General features: G+C 40.2%; 1 protein-coding gene across 1 annotated transcript in view; it reads left to right on the forward strand.

Annotated features, from left to right (window-relative positions):
- AGBL4 (AGBL carboxypeptidase 4) overlaps window positions 1-21,216 on the forward strand; it is a 984,974-nt gene that overhangs the window by 801,839 nt on the left and 161,919 nt on the right. The window contains exon 9 of the mRNA XM_064455128.1: window positions 12,943-13,054. Within this exon, the coding sequence (XP_064311198.1) occupies window positions 12,943-13,054 (112 nt within the window). The remainder of the gene's footprint in view (window positions 1-12,942; window positions 13,055-21,216) is intronic.

Consider the following 21,216-nt stretch of genomic DNA (forward strand, 5'->3'; position numbering starts at 1 on the left):
TGTCAGCTTGGATGCAGGCAGAGGATAAATTCATTAAAAATAAAGGAGGGGGAAATACACAATTTAAAAAAACTTTACAGGCTCATAAAGAGACTTAGCTCAGTGTGAGTTCTTTAGAAGCTATTTCTGTGGCTTCCTTTAGAAAGTTATTAGACTGTTCTTACTTTTCCAAAATCTCTTCACACATTTGGAATTTAACTGAGATTTCAAAAGGTTGTCTTTGTTAAGGAGAAACCAACATTTGACAGACCTGGCTTAATTTTGACAATCTGGGGGGTAGCAATATATGAAAAGAATTGTTGTTACAGCCGCAGTGAATGAATCAGGCAAGCTTTATCTTTGCTTCTAACTTTCCTAAGGCTTTAAACAGTTTTTGAAATGTTCTCTTCGCTACAGGCTCCTAGTTCTCAGTCTCCCTGTGTGTCTAGAGGACACTGTCAATATCCCCCTCCCACCTCTATATTCTGAGGATGAATTGTTTCGTGTTTGTTTATGCTAAGCCATGAAAGCTTGAAATTGAAATCTGTTTGCTCCTCCACTTCCCACTCATATATGTTCTCATTCATTGTACATTTTTGCTATAGGATTTTATCTCAAGGGTGCTGAACTGTGTGAGGCTGCAAATGTGCATAAAGAAAAATAAGTCATTCCATGAGCCTGTGAAGTCTGCTGTCCCACAGCTGCATTCTCTAGTGTCTACTGAGGTATGAGCAGCAATTGAAACTTTCCCTATATTTGAGACTTTCATAGAATTATAGGAATAAGATTAATGTAGACCTCTGGAAGTCTTCTGTCCAAGTCCCTTCTCACAGCAGGGCTAACTTCAGTGTTATGTTGGTTACTTGGTGCTTTTTACAGTCAAGTTTTGAAAATCTCCACGGATAAAAAGTCATACAGTGGGAGCATTTTTTCCCCCATGTGGATTCTCTATTGCCTAATAAAGATTGACTTCATTATATAATCTTTTCAGTGGAGATGTTCATAGGATATGCTTCTTTCTCTTCTGCCTAGCTGCCTATCTTCATAGAACTTACTGGAACTGAAAATCTTTGAAGTTATTGTCAAATTTGGTTGAGGGTCACCAGTTGACCCAAAATTTACTGAAGTGTAACAGGGACAGGCACAAACAGCATGACCTAATCAGCCTTGCTTCCTTTAAGTAAAAGGAGACAAGTCAAATGGTAAGTGTTCCCCCTCCAGTGCTATAGGACAGGATTTAGATGTTATGTGTTGTGATCTCTAAATTCCTCTCTGGTTTCAGCTGGACATGGTACAGCTTAACCCACTTACAGTAACAGCCTTGCTTGAAATGAGTGCAACATTCTCCTGCATGGAGCCTGAATCCCGGGACAGGAGGAAGTGATTTCTAGTGCCAGGCATATCTGCTGGAATCTGTTTCACGCAAAAAGCCCAAAACTCACCAAAAACTCCTCTCAAAATTCCAATTTCTCTGACATCTGTAAATTGCTGATTGTCTGTGGGGACCAATTCTCATGGTACTGCCAGGTCACTGTACTTCATCTCTCATCCACTTAGATGTGCACAGGGAGAAGAGCAGAGCTCAGGACCAGCTGAACTTACAAAACAGATTTAAATGCATCTCCTTCCCTAAGCCTGACCTTTTCCACTTATGCACACATGCTCACACACGTTTTATATGTACATATAAGCCTCTTTACCATTATGTCCTTTTCTGTGAAACTGAGTAAAAATTGGCCAGTGGGTTTAGAATTTAGATGGACTACAAGCAGAGAAGGACAGACAGGCAAAACCACACTTTTGTGCATGATCAGTATGGTTATTCAAGTCTTCTTTTCTTAGGAAGGTAGACTGAAAGGTAGCACTTCTGTTGCTCTAGCGCAGATGTGGTGAGGAAATGGAACTCTGACAACAACCGGCATGGAAAAGCAAAAGGTATTGAGTGCTGCAGCACACACAAGCACATGAGCATTTGTACTTTTTAACCATGAGATGACCTTGCACTGAATTTTCTTCCACTGCCATGGCATCCTTCATTTCACGTGTAATGTGCTTAAAAGAATAGGTAAAACATTCACCATCTCAACAGAGGATGACATAGGCTGAATCTGCACTTGTGGTGCTGACAGTGTCAGGCATAAGAATTTCTTAGATGTGCTACTGGATTAAATATAATTTTCCCTATAAAACTTGGCTAAAGTAATATTGGGCTTGTGCTTTACCTATTCACTTTACTTTTTGAGTGACATTGTACATGGTTGCCAGTGAAACAATATATGGTTGAGCTCTTTTGTTTCAATTTGCTTACAAGATTTTAATGTACCTGTGTATCTTCCTACTTTAATATCAATCAGTAATTTCAGACTAATTGAAAGGAGGGTTCACTAAAAAAATAATACAGGCCATAATGCCAGAGGGATACAGTTAGAATGAAGTCTAATTGAAGTGTACTCATGTCTCTGACAATTATGGAGTTCTCGGCCTTCTACAGTTAAGTTTGAAAGTGAAGTATCTAAGGATGAGAAGAGATGTATAAAGCCAAGTCCAGTGGCATGACATAATTTCATATTGGACGATGCCTCAAAGGATTACATAAGAAAATAAGACCAGTTCTGCAACGCAGGTTTAATTCAAGTAACTAGATTGACAAAAAATCTTTCATTCACGGACATTCAGGCAACACAGCTGCTTTTTTTGATTAAGTAAGTTAAATGTATGGAATGAGATAAGAAGGATGCTAAGATCAGCTTCCACCTGAACTCTTTCCTAGTCCGCCTGTATAACAGTTACCTGAAGATTTAGTTTAGCATGGTGTTTCATCCTTACCTCCTTTCTTTAACTGTTACATGGCTTCAGTAATTGTTACATTCTTCTACACATCACAGAAAAGTATATAATAATAAAATTTTCTATTAACTACTAGACAAAAATTGCTTTTCTGACCATTTTTACCCCCCAAGTGCCTATTTTTGAGGGATAATAACAACAGAAAAGAAAATGCTCCAAATCTATGAAGGTTTAAATTTTTCAGATCTAACATTCTCATCAGGATTCTCAAACTAATCTTTCATTGTACCATTATTCATTGCAATGAGATGTTTCAGTGCTCCGGAATCAAAATGTGTAGTTTCAGCTTGGCTTGGTATCAAATCACATTCTGCTGGTGCATTGCAGTGATGGATAGAAGTTACAGTTTGAATGCTTTACATTCCCATTCTTCTGCATCGGACAAGCATCCGTGTCAGACAACTGATCCATATCTCGTGTGATGGCACCAAATCCCCTCATACATTGTTTTGAGTTAGTAAGGGGACATGTCATGGAGTATGATGAGAAATATATCTTTGCCAGGTACCTTGCCTTCTAGGGCGTAGAGTGTGCTTAACAGATGGGATTGGTGGGAAATATAAAGCCTAAGTGATTTGAGGTAGAAATTGGTAATGGAACAGAGACCACCATGCTGTCAAATAGTTCCTCGTTCTCTGTGTTGTTTGGACTGAAGCAATACTACTCAGTGAAGCTCTGATCATGAAACTCTGCCCCTTAAATTAACAAGTGATTGGAAAATATCTGAGCCTGATTTAACTCCCTTTGAAAGCATCTGGGCTTTTTATTGATTGCAATCAGAGACAGATCAGGGCTTTATAGCTTGCCTGCCATCTTCTGAAATGTTATGTGACAAACAAGACACTGGTATTATTTCTGCTATGAAATGTTTGTTATTTTATCATAGCAGTGATTATGGGAAGAACATTTGCATCATGCTCAGAGTTTCTGGTGGAGTTTCCAAAGACAAAATGGTCTGGGTTTTTTGGTTTGGTTTTTGTTTGGGTTGTTTTTTGATTTTAACTGACTTGGGCACATTGTCCCTTTGTTAATGCAGAGTAGTCAGCTGACAGGTACCAAAACAATCAAATAGAATAAGGTTAACCTTATCTCTTTAATTAGACAGTGATATGTAACACACCCAGCCAGATGACCTTGAAAATTAAAGTGAGAATAGAGACACATTTGAGAGGAGAATATCTTTACTTAGTTTAGAGGAAATGTTCACTGATAACAAAACAGCCACATACAATCCCCCTTCTCCACCCAAACCCTCAGAGAATTTCTCTCATAAAATGGACTGGAATATCTTATTGCTCTTACAGACATTTCAGAAGTGTTGGTTATGTGTGAAGTAGTGCAATCTTGCTGGAAGTGAACCTCACCAAAATTCAGGGTCTGTCAGAAAAAATTTCTGTGATTCCATAAATCACTTGATCTCCATCCATGTAGAGCTTAATATATCCCCATCACTGTAGCACTAAAGTACTTCATAATCCTTCATGTATTTCCTCTCAAAACAGCATGGAGGCTTGATAATATAATTATTTTTATAACAGAAAAACTGAGGCATTCCAGTTTTTCCCTACATTGCATAAGAGGTCTTAACAGTCTCATGTTGTCGCCCTAAGTGAACCATTGGGTCATTTTCCCCTCTCCTATAATGTTATGAGACCTGGGGTTTTGTTTAGGACTTTCCATACAATTGTAAATTTTTCACTTAGGGGTAAAGGGACTGTATTGGAGTGCCTGGCTAATGGACATATCCCTGACTCTAACTTTTGATGAAAATTACACATGCTAACTAATGAAGCAGGGGTAGGCTGCTTGCAGGCAACATGTGTGGGTTGAGTAACACTGCAGAGACAATAAAAGGGGCCTTTTCTCCCACCAATCCAAAATAGATGGATACTTATGTATCCAAAAAGTCATTTGCAAGGTGAACGATTTACAGACATAGTAAGATTATGCAGGAATACAATCAATATTCTGGTTGGGTATGGGAGTGAGAAATACCTAACTGTGTTAGAGCCTGTTAGCAAACGTAGTTATAAAAGGAAGCCAGCAATCGTGCTCTCCAGTGCTGGCCAGTTAAGCCTTGCTAGTTAGTATTCACCCAGCAGTTTGCCAGTCCAGTGTTTCTTTTCTGTTTTCTGTCTCATCAGAATAGCACACATCTTGACAGTTTTGGTATCAAGTCAAACACTCACTTCAGGATATCAGACAGGAAAAGGCCTTTGTGATGATGGAGATGGACTACTACTGGCTGAGTTTTGGCATTACCTATTGAGAATATGTGTGCAGCATCACGGCCTTTCATAAGTGATGTTCTGGAGTAATCATTTAATCCTGTTCAGGAGAGTAAAGGCACTATCAGGTGCAGCGCTAACCTTCACCACCACATATTACAGCAGGTTCTCAGACACAGTTGAATGCAGCTTCATTGGGATGCAAAGCCAAGCAAAATTGCTGAATTAAGGTATTACTGAAAAACACCCAAACCCCGTTCATGATCCAGTAATGTGTTACCATTTTATAGGAACCTCCAACTGTGCTAATTCCACAAACTTGGATGTTTCTAATATTCTATTCACTCACTTTGCCATTTTGGCATCACATCTGGAGAAGCCTTGAGTACAGTCAGCTTCGGCTCAAATCAGAGTAAGTTAGATGCTGAACATGCTATGTGCTATACAAATCTAAGGTCTCTTAAACAAAAATCCTGCCCTCGGCCTCTCAGATACAGTGGCCCAAATTAGCATGTGTCTCTAATGTACGTCACTTTTTGTCCCAATTGCTTTTTTATGAACTGGGGACAATGTGGTCCCCTCTTGTACCAGCGCTGTTGGGAAAATTAGTCCATCAGTGTTTATAAAGCAGTTGTCTCCTGCAGTGCTAAGCACTTTAGAAAAGCCATGAAGAACTAAATAGCTCTGTCCTCAGAGCAGGCTCTGAGTAGCATGCAGTAAGCAGGAGCCTAGGGCTGCAGATTGAGCAATAAGGAAAAGCCGAAATATTGAATAATCCACTCATTAATGAACAGTGTTGATCCAGTGCACAGAAAAAAGTAAGAGCCGTGTGGAAGAAACACCCTGTGCCCCTGTAGTTAAAGGCTGTGTCATAATAATGACAGACACAGGGCTGAATGAAGGTTGTATGTACCTGTGCAGCTGTGGCATATCCAAACTTCTGAGAGCTCACCTTTGTGGCATTAAGGTTGGCTCCTTTGCAGCTTTCTGTGTTTAATAGGTCTGATAGTAACAGCTGAACTGTCTTTTGAGGGTGTTCAGATAGTGCTGGTCTTACAGGGAACATGACACTCCTTTCCTCTTGCCTGAAGGTGAGTAGGTTAAGCAAGACTGCTAGCTTCATCTGCCAAGAAGTATATGAAATATATGTTGTAATGTGCAGGAGTGTCTTTCTACAATAGCTGGAGTATTCGCTGATAATTGTGAGGTGTGTTGCATATTGGATTTGTTGCATAGTCTGATGAGGGGAAGAAGTGGAAACAAAAGTATAATTCAAGATGAGCCACGTCTCCAGAAATGCTTACGTGTATATTAGCTGTTTTCTGTGAACCGCTGTGACGACTTTACGTTATCTCCACAAAACCTCCACCTCCAGGAATGTAGAATGACAAAGAAATACAAATTGTTTAAAGAAGGTCTGCCTGTCTGAAGGGAAAGGTTTGTAAGGACACAGGGTTCGGGCATTGTGTGGAAGTGTCAGGCAGACTGGGCAGGAGGGCCTAGAGGAACTTGACCTCTTGACAGCACTCTCAGAGGTGGAAGTCCAGTAAATTAAGCATGTGTGAAGTTAAAATTCTCTTTCTCAGTGGTTTACAGCTTGTTATCCATAAGTTGCATGTGGCTTTTGGATATCATCAGGAAAGAAAGTTCATAAAATACTGCATTGTGGTCTCTGTACATGAAATTTCTGAAGGGTCAATGCCTGCAGTGGAAATTTTTGGGGATCCAAAAGCTGGAAAAACCCCACTGTCTGCTGTGTTCCTCTCATTAAGTCAATGATATGTTTGGTTTTGGAAGGTTAAACAATGAATCAGGCTTTAAAATGGAAGAACCGTAGGTGTTCTCAGTAACTTGGTTAAAGCATCTGGGTGCGCAAGATTGACATGCCAGTGAGTCAGCGTGCAGTCGTGCAGTTGGGAGTGGGAGTCCTGAGAACACCTTACAGGGGCAGGACAGACGAGACCTGCTCCTGCAGAACACTCATTCGGAGAGATCCACACGTGGGACCAGACATGCACTTCCTATGGGAGAACTTTGCTAAACTGTGACTTGCCTCCCAGGGGATGTGCTGGAAAGCCTGTCACTTGAAAATCTGAAAACTGGGCCGGGCACTCCGCAGGAAAACATGCAGGGGAGGGTTGAGTCCTATGCTAGCCACAGGGATGAGCTATGCTAGTGATAGAATCTTACCATCTTACATCCCAGGCACACTCATGGGACAGTTCTCCTAACTGTGGGATGGGTTTTTATTCCCAGCATTCTGCTTTGTGCCTATGAATTCTGGCATTACTGAGGACCTAAGGTGTGTAGGGAGAGTTAAATACTGGAATTGCGATACATCCTGAAGATTAGAGAAGGGAGTCTGCCCGTGCTAGGTGGGGATGTGTGTTCTCCTTGGTGCATATGTCTGTAACTTCTATTACCAGCTCTGAGAAATGCATGTATTCATCAGAAGGAGAAAATATCTCTTTGTGTTTATTCTTATTTAACATTGTTTACACAGAAAATGGAGAAACACATCTTTAACCGTCATGTACTATTTAAAATTATGTCAGTACACCATGCAGTGCTCATTCTGTAAACATTTACTCCACCATGTGGTTTCTGGGAGCTAATGCTGTTCTGCTCTGTATGGCCACTTGTGTTCTGCCTGGAGCACACTGCAGTGGTTATATTAAATAGCCTTTGTGAAGGTTTCCAGAGCTCTAAATTAAAAATGCAGAAAGCTGGGGAGGGGGAGAGAGAGTTGGGAGGGGGGATTCTCTGTAGCTGGGGTGTTAGGATGTCTTGCTACCTAATTGCCTTAGAATAGGTGGGCTTGAATGAATCCTCTTTAATGAATAATAGGCAAATGCATAAATCGCAAACCCCAAGCACCCAAACGGTGAAACACACACTAATGAAGACTCAGACTTCAACAACGGCAGGTGTAGAGCTGATTTGTAAAATGTCATGAATATAACAGGTTTAAAATGATATATTTATTAAGAGAAGAAGTCTTCCATGTGTTGCCCTTGTATTCACTCTCTCATACTGCACACCTACTCTTCCTGCATGATATTGCAGGCTGCAGTCTCACAGCAGTTTCTTGCTATAACTGTTGCTTCGAAGAAGTGCAACAATAGAGACCAATTACCCTCTGTCTCCACTCTTATTGCAATAAGCCTGAGGAAAAGAAAAAAGGAGTGCATCCCCTCCCCCCGCTACCTTTTCAATTTCAAATCCTAACCCTGTTGGTACTGCCATTTGTGGATTTGAACTCCCTGGCTTTGTGTGCAGTATTATCTGGAGATTCACCTGGTACTGATCCAATGAACCAACGCAACCTTACAAAGCTGAAGGGAAGAGTGTAGAGTTCTTTTTGTAATAAATCATATGCCATGAAAAAGGATTTCTTTAACTCCTTTCCTCCATTATTCTCCATATCTCACCTTGTCGAAATGGGTCTGTTAGTGAGAGACTTAGACTCACATAGTAGGAAAAACGAACAGGGGAGGGACAACTGAAGTGAAAGGAAGGCAGAGTTCCTGGAGGTTTGTATAACTTGGAGATTCAAGAAAGAAGAGGCACAACTTGAAAGAATAGGAAGGAGCCCTAAAAATAAGCCCAGCATAGGCCTTGGTAGTAAACCTTCCTCAGTTCTAGAAAGGGATGAGGATGTTTTCAGTAAAGCGGCTGCATAAGAAATCCTTAAAACCAGTAATGAGTTAAGCCCCCAGAGGCAAGGAGTTTTCTGTCCAGGTAGTTGCCCAGCAAGCTGAATGCTGGTCGGAACATCTTTGGATTTACTGAGTTGAGCTGGTAACCTCTTGAGATCTGGCTGTCTCCCAAGTAGGGAGGGACGCATACTGCAAAATGTTTCAGTTTCCATTTCAGTTTTGAAACTCATTTGCTTTGACTGAATTTGCACTGTGTTTATGAAAATTTATAAACACTGTAATAAATTTATCTACTTATAGAAAACAGAAATTTTATAAAAAAGGCTGGAGAACTAGTATAATCACAGAACCTGATTTAAATGTGCAGTCAATCAAAGCAGAAAGCAGAAACATAGTATGTGGTCTGTATATCTAGCAAACCCTAAGAAGCATAATCCAAAATTCAAACAACTGATAACAGGTTAAATATTTTAAATTCTATACATGTCATTTTTTGTGGTGGCAGTTACTATGTTGACACACAACCTAGGTTATCACAGTATGAATGAAGACCACAGTTGGATAACAGTAGCAGTGTGCTACTTTGCTTGCTGTAGAAAGCTCACCTACTTCTGATTATACTTTTTTTCTAACCTGTGAGAGTCTGTGCCAGCACATCTTTCTTATCTGGCTCCATGTCAATATTACCTGCCATGCTTATAACAGCATTAGGGGTATGGCTGTTAAACCTCATGGAATGGGGTATTCTCCAGTGCCCTTACTCTGGAAATGTTCATCTGCTCCAACACTCACTGATTTTGAAGCTGCTTTTGTCTTCCCTTGCACCTCTTGGAGTCTGTAATGTCTCCTGTTTTGCTCTCCTCCATATCACCTTTCAAACATCATCCTTAAAGAGTCCTTTGATATAATTCAGGGTTTTCCCCTTTTTATTTTTGTACTGAACACGTTAGTTTATTTACTACACAAAATGAACCTAATCTGTATAGAACAGATTTGGAGGCTTTTTCTGAACCTGGGGAACACTTAAAGTCACATGAGAAACTGTACTGAAACCAATGACAACACTTGCAGTCTGAGTGAGGAAGCCAGTCTTAAATGTTGAAATATCCTGTACTACATTGGAACACAGTTGTTTCCCATTGTAAAGCTGCTGTTTCCAGATTATACCTACATTTTTACTTTGCCTACCCGGTGCTTGAAGCAGCAGGTAAGCAGTTAAGCAATGAAATAGCAAATAATGTGTACTAGAAATGAGCTGGTTTAAGAATGGTAAGGGGAATTAAAAAGCAGTGCAAGATGCAATTTTTAAGTTATGCTGTTCAAGTTCTTGCACTGGAGGTATTAGCCATGAGGGAGATCACATCATCTGGGAGCAAGAGAATATAACGAATGCAGGATCTGTAATAGGCATGTGGGAGACTCTTACCGTATGTTTTGGTCATGTCCTGATATACGTGAGCTTTGGGAGACAGTTCTACATGTAATAGAGTCAATAATCAAATCTGAAGTACCAAGAAACACAACTTGATGTTTCCTTAGAGAGACCACAAGTTTGCAACAGATGAATAAAGACAGAATGTGGTAGATACAAATTTGTCTTTAGGCAAAAAAGAAATTAAAAAGACTTAAAAATGGGGGAGAAAAAAAAAGAAAATTCACACCATTCCCAGACTGGAAAGAAATAGTAATGCCTACATCAGATAATTAATTGTTGTTACATTGATAAAGATGTGATATACCACATCAAAGACTAGCTAAATGGTATTTGGAAATTAATTTGGGTTCCTATTAAATAGAGCTCAGAGGAGCTTCCCAAATGAATAACTTGTTTGTCAAGCATTGATTCCTTCTGTTTGTTAGGTCTTCTCAAGTCAAGACATCTATTTTCAAACGTTCTTGTTGCTTGAAATGAACTATGATATTCATCACTAACCAGACATTCATGGCAAATTCAAATATTGCAAACCATGATGCCTTACTATCTTACAGAAATTAGATATTGCTCACTTCTCTTTCCTATAGCGATGACTTTATATAAAGTTATCTAAAAAGTCCCAAACTTAATATTGACAACCCATGTCTGAATTTAAAATTTGCTTTCGGTGCTCTGTATCTTGGCCACTTCAGTGTGCTTTGGAGATGACCATAATAGAATCAAAATATACTTGTTTTCTGTAGTGTTATTATTTTTAAATATTCTTAAACTGAAAAGTAAATGGGGCACATTAACTATGTAAGGGGATATGATTTCAGGTTCTGATCTCTTAAAGAAGTTATCCTGTAGAGTGAGAACCCTGTTTTCTTGGGAACTGTGCCAAAATACAGTAGGACTCATGATGACTGCCACAGTTTGTGTTTATTAAATGAAAATCTCATTCTTGTGATTCTGCTTTTATACCAGCTGTATCCCAGTGTAGCTCCACCTGTGTTGCTGGAAGTACTTCTGATTTTATATCGATGTCTGTGAGTTCAAAAGAAGATAGCATTTAGTAGAACTGACTGAAGAGAGTTTACATGAAGACAAAAAAAGAGAGAGAAGTCTTAAGTGTTTTGGTTTATAGTGAGATGGCGACACCTCTGAGTCGTCTGTGGAATTATAGCTGTTGGAGTGTCCAGAGAAGAAATCCATCTGTTCTCTAGACAGGCAGACAAGTGACCACCAAGACAAGGAGGTGGCTTTCTCCACCACAGCAAGCCATGCGGCTCATCTGTACACCAAGTCAGCAGCGATGGAGCTGCAGAGCTGGCCCTTGGGTGTTTGAACTCCCAGACAGCTTGATAGTTGGGTTGTCTAAGGCCAAGGAGCAAGGCAGCTCCTGCCTGCTTAGCTTCCCTTATGGATTTTTAGGGAAGAATGTCCCATTAACTTTGTGGTTTTTGGTTCACAGGAAAAATAGTCATTCATCATTTTTGGAAATGAATTTGATCCTCTGGTTTCATTCCTTCCCTTTTCTTAACATTTCACCTGTCTTAGTTTTTATTTGGGTTTGATGTATGCAATCATTTGTTTCAGCTGTTAGAGAAGTGAGGCATTTTCCTTTCCTTTTGCCAATTAAACTTATGTCTTTCGGTTATCAGATTCTTAGAATTTTTGTTGAAGGATAGTGCTACTGGAGTGAATCTCTATTGTTTGCATGTTTAAAAGATCAAGGCTGAATAGACATTCTCATAATAGACCAGGCATCAAAGAAAGCTCTAGTTTTCTCAAGAAGATTCATCGCTTAGCAGTGAGGTTGATTTTTTTGTTTGTTTTATAAATATAGAGGAAGTTGCATCTCTGCCTGGCCTGTTATTATTTCTGTGGTCTTTCATAGAATTCCTGAACAAGATCTACTCACGGTCCTCTCGTCCCAAGCTCAGCTTGAGGTGACAGAAGGAACTTCTCTCCATGCTTGTATCACTGGCCACAGATTGTCTAGGTGGTCTCTGTGGTAGGCAAGCGACATGATTTCTCCTTCCTGTTTGTGCCACTTCCAGCTTTTAAATTTCTTCTGTGTTCACTTTGCCAACATCTCATTGAGTTTCAGTGGGACTTCACTAAGAATGGGTTATTACTCAATGGGACTAGGAGCAGCAGAATCAAACTCAAGGCAATGCACTGAGAGGGATATGAGTCAGGGCAGGAAGAAGAAGCCAAGGTGGCATACATGCTCCAACGCCCACAAGATTTGATGGCCAATAAGCATTTTAACTTAGTGTCTTGTTTAGCTAAATTTTGTGCAGGCAGTTGCAGGAGGGAAAGAGACTGAGGCCCTAGGTTAATGGAACAGTTACATTTATGCTTTAAATCCCTTAAACACATACTTAGTGGCCATTGATTTCAATGCTCTTAACAGCTTTGCTGAGTCAAGGCTTCACTAAGCAAAGTAAAGTAAAGGCCTGGTGATGCAGTTTATGAAGGGAACCTTGAAGGCCAAGCAGGCTCTTCCAGTGCCAGCGTGGAAAGATGGCAAAAGGCAAAGTATACATTGAGCATATGTGTTGTGGAGGGGAAGAAGACTGAATGACCAAAGATGTTTTGGTCAATACTCTGCTGTTCATGTTATTTCTAAAACTGGCCATTGCTGCAAGCTTTCCTTGTCCTAGGGAGAGCATTTGCTTTTGGTTTTTCTGTAAGAATCTCTTGTTTAAATATATAAACTGCAGAATATAGCCTTAATTCTTCAGCTGAAGCCAGAAGAGACTGCAGCCCATATATGTCCTTTGTCTGTGTTGTTTTGTGTATGCAGGTGCTCCCTGATGGGGTTTGATTTAAACCGGCACTGGGCAAATCCATCTCCTTGGGCTCATCCCACACTGCACGGAGTGAAACAGCTCATCATCGAGATGTACAACAATCCGGTGAGTAGGGAAAGGTGATGCCAGAACAGTCACTTGCTGAGGTACTGACTCTCTCCTGTTTCAGGGTTGTACAAGATGCTAGTAACTCTGACATGGCTTAATCCAGTGGCAAACCAAATTAAGAGAGAAGCAAGCAAACACCACCCTCACTGCATAAGATCAAGGAACGTTTGTGTCTTTTGTCACAGGAAGCATCAGAGTGGAGAAAGCAACTGAAATGAAGTTCAGCTCAGATTAAATATGGAATAATTCTGACAGCAGGGCCTAAATTCAATCGAGCTGCTCTTGTGATGTCCTGAACTGGATTCAGAACAGCAGGCCCCCCAAATTGAATTACTGAGTGGCATTGATGTTTAATCCAGAGCTCCGGCAGGGGTTGCTATGTAGCGTGCAGAGCAGGAGGGGGATAATATTTGCAAATATTATATAAACACACACGCATGCACTCATGCTCACTCAGAGAAGCAGGGGTGTTCTTGAAGGTGAAATCTTAGCTAATCAGAGGAGATGGATTGCAGAGAATATGGAGAAGAGAAGTGGGAGGGAGGCAGACAGCTATTGAATGTTTGACATCAAAGCGCAGAAGGATTATTGAACGTGGCACCTAAGAAAAACTGCTGAACGAAGATGGAGATGGGTAGGAAAAAATCACTACCAAAAAAATAAGAGGAGATTTTATAGAAGATTCATTTTTTAGGTATGGGATTCCTGGTATTTGTCCTTTCTTTTTACTTCCCATTATGGAAATGGCATTTGGATCTTTAATTCCCTGAAGTTTTGCTAATATTTTTTTCTTTCTGTTAGTGTGAAAAAGGACCTGGTTTGCCTTGCTAATAAAGAAAGAGGATTCTTATCCCTGGCTACATCGTGTATAGGATAAAAGCTTCTTTAATTTAACTCCTGGTTTTCCCAGCACACCTTAATTGGACTTTTTATCTTTCAGCTAGTAGTAATACCTGTACAGAAGGGGTTTTAGGTACAAGGAAGATAGGTTAACAGATAAAGCATATGGAGTGAAATCCAATTGCATGGAAAATATTTTCTTAGCCTGCTAATTGTTTGGCACAGAATTTGTCTTTCTATTTTGTTCATGTGGCACCTAGCGTTGTGCCTGTGACCAAGGCTCCTAAGCCCTGCTGTATCAGAGTGCTGATGACGGAAAGTAACGAAAGGAGCTTTACAACCAGCCTGGTCTTTCGTCTCTTTCCTACCCCAAATAGCAAGACAATTTTCCTTCTAGATGATGGAGAGAGCATGCAGGCCGCTTTGTCTGAGAAGGAAGTGTTGTTTTTTTTTTCCAAGGATGAAGAGGTCTTTAAACATTACAAGAAAGTTGGGTGTAGAGCAATGCTTCTAGCTAGTAAAGCAACAAATCCTGGAACTATTAAAAGTTACCGTGGTAAAATGAAACTATTCTTGGGGGGGGGGGGAATTCTTTTCAGCTTTGTCCCATTTCTGGGAAGCTTTGAAAAGCTGGTAGTTTCCAGCTGCCCTATGTGTGAAGAACAAATTTATTTGCTATGGTGGCTAAAATGAAAAATCAGAATAAATGTTTGGTCAGAGTTGGTCTGAAATGGAAATATTTTTTTTTTCCCCCTCCATCTCTCTGTTTCCCACCCTTCCCAGTGATCAACCTGAGATGAACCAGTTCCAGTCCATTTCCTTCTGACGGAAAGAAAAAGCAGCCTTTCAAACACAAATGCAACATTTCATTTTCAGGTTTTTTTTTTTTTTTTTAAAAATACTACCTAGGAATGTTGTTTTTTTTTTATTAAACTACCAGCAAAGTTCAGGTGGGTCTCCAGAGTTTCATTTCTCAGTGAATTAGCTACTCACCAAAAAAACCTTCTTGTCTAGTTTTATCATCCTCTAATCAATACCAGCCTTTCTGACAGTTTTAGAGACCCTTAGCAATACAATGCAGTATAAGGGATTATTGTTTTTTTCCAGGCAATACCAGATTCTTCTTCCCTCTGATCTAAATAATTTATGTATGAACAGACCATATCCAAAGTGCTGGGACAAAAAGGGAAGACATGCCAGCTGCCCCAGAGAGAGGCCATAGGCACACACGTGTGCCATCCTGCTTTAGCAGTGACTGGTTTTATTAAGTACTGGAGATAAAGAAATCCGTCTCTCCCCTCCTGACAGAATTCCAGAATAAAAACCTGCTTTGAATCACTTCAGGCTACTAAAGTTTTTAAGTACTGTCCAGGTGCAGAGTGTAACTTTTAGATGAGTGACACAGGATAGATGGTTGGCTGCATGCACAGGTGAACCAGTTGCAGGGGGGCTGTTGTCAAACTGCAACAGATCAGGGATTATGCATTTGAACATGTCTGTTCTGCCACCCTCTCCTCACCTGAAGTGTCCCCACACTGGGGAATATGAAATGAAATAAAATGCAAAGTAAGGTTCCCTGAAAAATAATGTAATAAAAAATAACCCTCAACCCTCCCATTCTAGACAAGATCTGCAGTGAGGAGCTGCCCACAAGAGATTGGATTGTTTAAAGCAAAGGATGTTTAGCTTCATGTTGCTATTGCAGAATGGCTCAGTGCAGGCCTTTTAGATGTATTCATTCCCTTAAATCATTTAAGGAAAATTAGCTGCCATAAGAGCATAAAACCACATATTAAATATTGCTGTATAGGAGGATTTTTCTTCTGCTGCTGCAGTACGGAAGATAAGCTGTTTTCCTTTGAAAAAAAATTCACTCTGGAGGGGGGAGGAACACTGACACAGAAATAAGTGAAGTAGGTATGAGATACACACACAGTGCCATAGCTACAGTGATTCCAGGACTGAGCAGGCCAAGACTGAGTGTTTACTGTAGCTACTGTATAAAAATAAACCAAAATACTTATGGTTCTCTGGTCTTCTGAGTTTTACAAAGCCTGCTTATTTTAGTTTTAAAGTGTTTCACATTCCATAATGACCATATTGCCTTTAAGAGGGAGTGGATGGGTTAAGAAATCAGAGAACAATAGGAAGCCTTTGATCTCCATGTCATTGATTTTGAAACAATCACTCCTGATGGTAAGTCACTGTCATTGTGTTGGCCTAGGTGAAGTAAGGGGATATTCTCAGCTCTTTCTAGTGGTGTCAACCTTGCAGATGAGACTGAAGTGAGAGACTTGCTCTTTTAGGTCACCTGTTGTTGGCTGAAGATATTTCTGTTCTTAAGTACCCTTCCCTGCCCATATACCAGACATCACTGCCTTCCCACCTCTCCACCAGATGATAGATGTAGATGGTTACCCAGACCATGCAGGAGCAGGTTAGCAGAAATAGCTCAGAACAAGTATTGTTTAAACCAACTCAGCTGACTTTTGTCTGAAGTACATCAAAGTATGTTCATATGAGCTGTTCCAACAGCTGAACTCTGGGGCCAGGAAGTTCTGCTTGGGCGTGATAACACACTTCAAGTAGAGAGCTGTCTGGAGAATGAACTAGATAAGTAATCTAATAAAACATATATGCACAGCTAGATTTAAACACGTGAACAATATGATTTAATTCAGCAGTGTTCCTTGTGTGCTTACATTAAGCAGGTGCTTAATGTTTTGGACTGGGGATCAAGTGCTCAGCACTGGCAAGCTCAGGATATAGATACCAAACAGTCCTTATCTCTGGGATACTGTGAAACCTCAGAGACAGAGAGCGCAGTAGAACTGCTTGATCGAGGACAGGTTTTGCATGGCCATCCAGGACTTTTCCCAACAAGCAAATGCACTCTTTTAAAGAGATTTGTTGCGTGAACTTAGGTAGCATGTTCAGTGCCAGCTCAGTCCCCTTGAGTATGTGCATTGTGATATTTGGTCTTTAATTTGGTCTTGGTGCATTGTGGCCCTTAATCATAGGGGCTTATGCTATTCTCTCAGCTAGACCCCTGCCTCACTGAGTTCTCCAAATAGAAAACTTTCACATAATAAGCAGCTATTCAGCATTTTGTTGTAGCTTCACTGTTTGTTGTGCAGCCCTATCCTGTATTTACTGTGTGCTATTCAGCTGAGGATGGAATTGTTAATCTCCTTGTGGGCTTTTTTGTTTTGCTCTTTGCTATACCCTGGGAGCATTTCAGAAGCGTTAATTATTATTTGGGGGACCTCTGTGAGAGACAAATACATTATCCTTGTATGGATAGGAAACAGAGGCAGGGACAGATATCATCAGAAGTACCTATTCATTTGAGATAGATAATTCAAGATGCTTGGGATCGCATTTTTTCATGTCATTCACCAAGGCTTGATAAGTTCACTGCCTCATTTCTACCCTTTCCTTCTCCAAGGAAGACTGGGATAGACTATTTCTGTTATTTGGAGCTCTTAGGACCTAGAAGACAAGGAATAGACAGCAACTGACTGCTTGGGAAGAATCTGTTTCAAGTGATTTGGCCCCCTCAAACGAAAATGTGGAGATGGGATGCAGTGCTCCCAGGCACTCTCATTTGCAACACTGTACTTTTGTCTTCTTGCATCCATCTTTCTTCTATTCTGCCTGTTTTCTATCTCCTGTTGTCACTGAAGCTGCAAATAATTCCTATGTTAGACTCTATTCACCTTGTACCCTGAGTGAGCTGGAGACCTGACCAGAAAGAAAAGAAAACAAAAAACCAGCCACCTGGGGTGTGCTTATTAATTATCATCTCCTTTGTCATGCACACATATATCAAAGTCTTAAATCTTGTTGATTCAAAGCAAAACATAGAGCTGAAATGAAGCCCCAGCGTGCTGAAATCTGAGTCATCTGCTGGGCTGGAACCTTTAGATCCACCACAGAGACATCTGCCACAAGGGCTGATGGATTAACTGATAGAGTATGGCAATCTGCTATTGCTTTGGACTGGCATGAGGGAGGGAAAAAGACACTTTGCCTGTGGGCTTTGTGGTATCTGCTGACAATAGAATTAGTAATAAGAAAGGATGAGTAAACAGTACTGCATGCATGGTGGGGGCATATTTAAGGCTGAATGACACGTTTTATGTTTTGAGAAGGTTTTTTAAGATCCCATGTGCAGGCTTAGACTTAAACACCAGCATAGATTTCTAATCTTCCTTTCCCTGAGGAGGCCTTGTTTTCAGTCCAGGTGGGCTTGGATGTGCAAGCAGTAAGACTACAGATGAATTAACATTTGTCTTATAAGTTAATATAACTCTGGATTCTTTGGCTGATGACTACATTCCTCTCCATAAAGAGAATATATCTACTTTCTTCTAAATGTACTGAGCATACTCTTCTAGTTCTGTTATCATCTATCTCTAGACCCTTCTTTAGAGGCAGATAGATATCCTTCACTAGGGTTGGCTCACCTTGGTACATCATGCATCTTCACTACTGCAGGAAGACAGTAGAGATAGCCTGGCCTGGGGAAAAGGCCTGAGCTGATCTTTTGAGTTCCAGCTTGTTTCTTTCTCTCCTGTGTTCACAGACTTTCTTTTTACCTTGTTTCTCCTATTCTGGTACTGAGCTCTGTTCATCCCTGTCAGATTACATATTTTTACCACTCCAGACCACTCCCCATCTCTTTCAAAGATGAAATTCAGATGTTAATGCTTGATGTAGCCCCTTAGTTGCTGCCCTTCTGCGTGCTGCTCTGACTGACTGGTGTCTTCAGACACTGTTTAGACTGGCAACAATCAATGCTGTTGTTCAACCGACTTCTTTTCTAGCCTTTCAGTAGCAGTCTTTAGAGCGTACTATCAAGGACAGCAGTTTTGACTATGCAGGAGCGATGTTCAAAGTGTGGTGACGTGGGAGTGCTCCACATTCATATCCAACCCTTACTTTCATTATCCTGATCTTTTGTAGTGATGGAAATCAGGATATTTTATTTTTTTTCTAATGTCCCTGATTATAAAGGCAGTGCCATATTTTGAGGGAAATGTTCTTGTTCCATGGAAAACTAGGCCACAAAATGAAGACTTAGAAACCTGTAACTGATATTTTACAGCTTGCAACTACCCCTAATGGCAGCATTGCTTTAGTGACCTCCCATCCTCTGTGGCTTTGGCGGTGTTACATTCATCACCAGACAAATCAACATTAAGAAAAATGCAGCTGGTGTCTGAGCTGCATGTACTTTCCTGGAGTGTGACATAAATTTTACTTTTGCCAGTCCTGCAAATTGTGTCAATCTTAGAGGCTCTACTTCCACTTGCCTTGTGAAATTATGTTATTAGTATTATCATCAATGTGATGCTGGATAGTTGACAAATAAAGTATAATAACAGATTTTGCAAGCGTTTCACATCAAAATTGTGCACTTAGGCTTCTTATACTATAAGCCCACAAGTAGTATTATCTAATCTAACATTTGAATGACTGGAAGCAATTGTTTTCTGTTCTTCTTTTCCCTCATCATCTCCCTTGTTCCTATTATAAATTGGAGCAGCAAAGTGGAATGTATTTCACTGGAAAATTATAAGCTGACTCTCATCCCAGCCGAAGCCAGTTTGGATGTTAATAAATATTGGGAAAGGCTGTGGGTTGGAGTTTGGTATTGCTCAGAAATCACTCAGAGCCAAACAAATCAGCTGAGGTCTGCATCATCTGGTATATGGAGTCATAACAGATTAACATAGGGTAATGAGATCTGTAGCATAACATGCTACCTGGCTCCATTTTGCTGTTAGCAGAGCTCTCAGACTTCCTTCCCCAGCTAAACAACACAATAGTAATGAATGATCATTGTTAACACAATATTGAATTTTAACAACCTACTAGGAAGTGATGTTCAGATAGTCCCTCAGGTATTCTGTGTTGTCATTTGTACCTGATGGTTTTTGCTCAGATATCAAAACAGCTATCATCAGGCACCATTTTTTTGCCAACAATTCTCAACCTAATGTAGTGCATGTTACCCTGAGTTCTTCTCAGGCAAAACAGCCAACGTGCTGCCTCTTATTTCTCTCCTCCTGAAATCAGAAGAGATATTACCTCTTCTTATGCAGTATGTGTTCAACTATGATAACCCTGTGGCTGCTTTCTGTGGCAATGCTTGTGTTCATGCCAGACTGTTGACATTGTAGAAATGCCCTGTACTGCTTCTGTCTTGCCAAGTCCCTGTTGACTGAAGTGTAACTTTTTAGTGTTGCAAGTATCATTCTTATTTCAGTTTTCTGTTGAACAAAATGGTAGTAAAGGCAACCTTTGTTTCACTGGTGCCAGGGCATAATTTAACAATGCGATGTACAGATCAGTGTCTGATTGTGTAGCTTTTGCTATTAGGTGCTTAGGATTTTGACTATTTCGCACCTTACTGCTGGGCTAGCATTGTGTTACTAATGCTCTAGCTAACGTTATACTTCATATAGACTGTTTAAAGATATTCCCGTTAAACTCTTCCCATTGTTAAATATGAATATATCGGGTATCTGCTGACAGAAATAAATGTGATTTGCAAGATCAGTTTGTTAGCTGTGGTATTTTCTGATAAGCAATCTCGTGACAGTGGGAGTAACAGTTGAGAAGAATTCTCAGTTTCTTTCACTCAATTTTAAGACATCTACTTCCACTTTGTTGTGGAGTAAACATTATTTCCTGATCTATTAATATGTCCTATATTTCTGCTAGGTGAAGCAGCTTCTGATCTTAGCATCTTCCTTCCCACAGTCCTTTAAACACATACAATATTACGAGACATTTGCTAGCAGCCGAGCTAGTTTGGCACTAGAGTAGATTATTTACTGAATGCTGAATCTTTACCACTGGAGGGTTTTATGACAGGTGTTTATTGGGAAAGGTTTAGATAGAGTTAATTCCCTTTTGAGGCAGTCGAATAGACTCAATAACCTCTACAGATTCCCTTCGTGTCTCCAATTAATCTATGATCTTTGTTCCTTCTCTTTGATTTGTTTTCAACATGTAAACTGCCTACGTGTATATCTTCATATATATAAATGTATATATAAAAATGAATATATAATTTCTTTGGTAACATCTTAGGAATCATTGACACCATTAGATGAAGTTCCACCTGGAACTGTGAACTCCTCCTTAAAGTGATAGTCATGGAAGGGGAGCGCTGTTCAGGCCACCCTCTGCTAACAGACTTATTTTTTGCAAAGACTCTCGGAATTACATGCCATGTTTCATCTAAATTAGACAAGCTTTTTGGTTGGTTTTGTTTTGTTTCGATCACTTTGATGTGTTCATAATCT

This window comes from Phalacrocorax carbo, chromosome 6 (assembly GCF_963921805.1).
Source record: "Phalacrocorax carbo chromosome 6, bPhaCar2.1, whole genome shotgun sequence".
In the NCBI taxonomy this organism is placed as follows: Eukaryota; Metazoa; Chordata; class Aves; order Suliformes; family Phalacrocoracidae; genus Phalacrocorax; species Phalacrocorax carbo.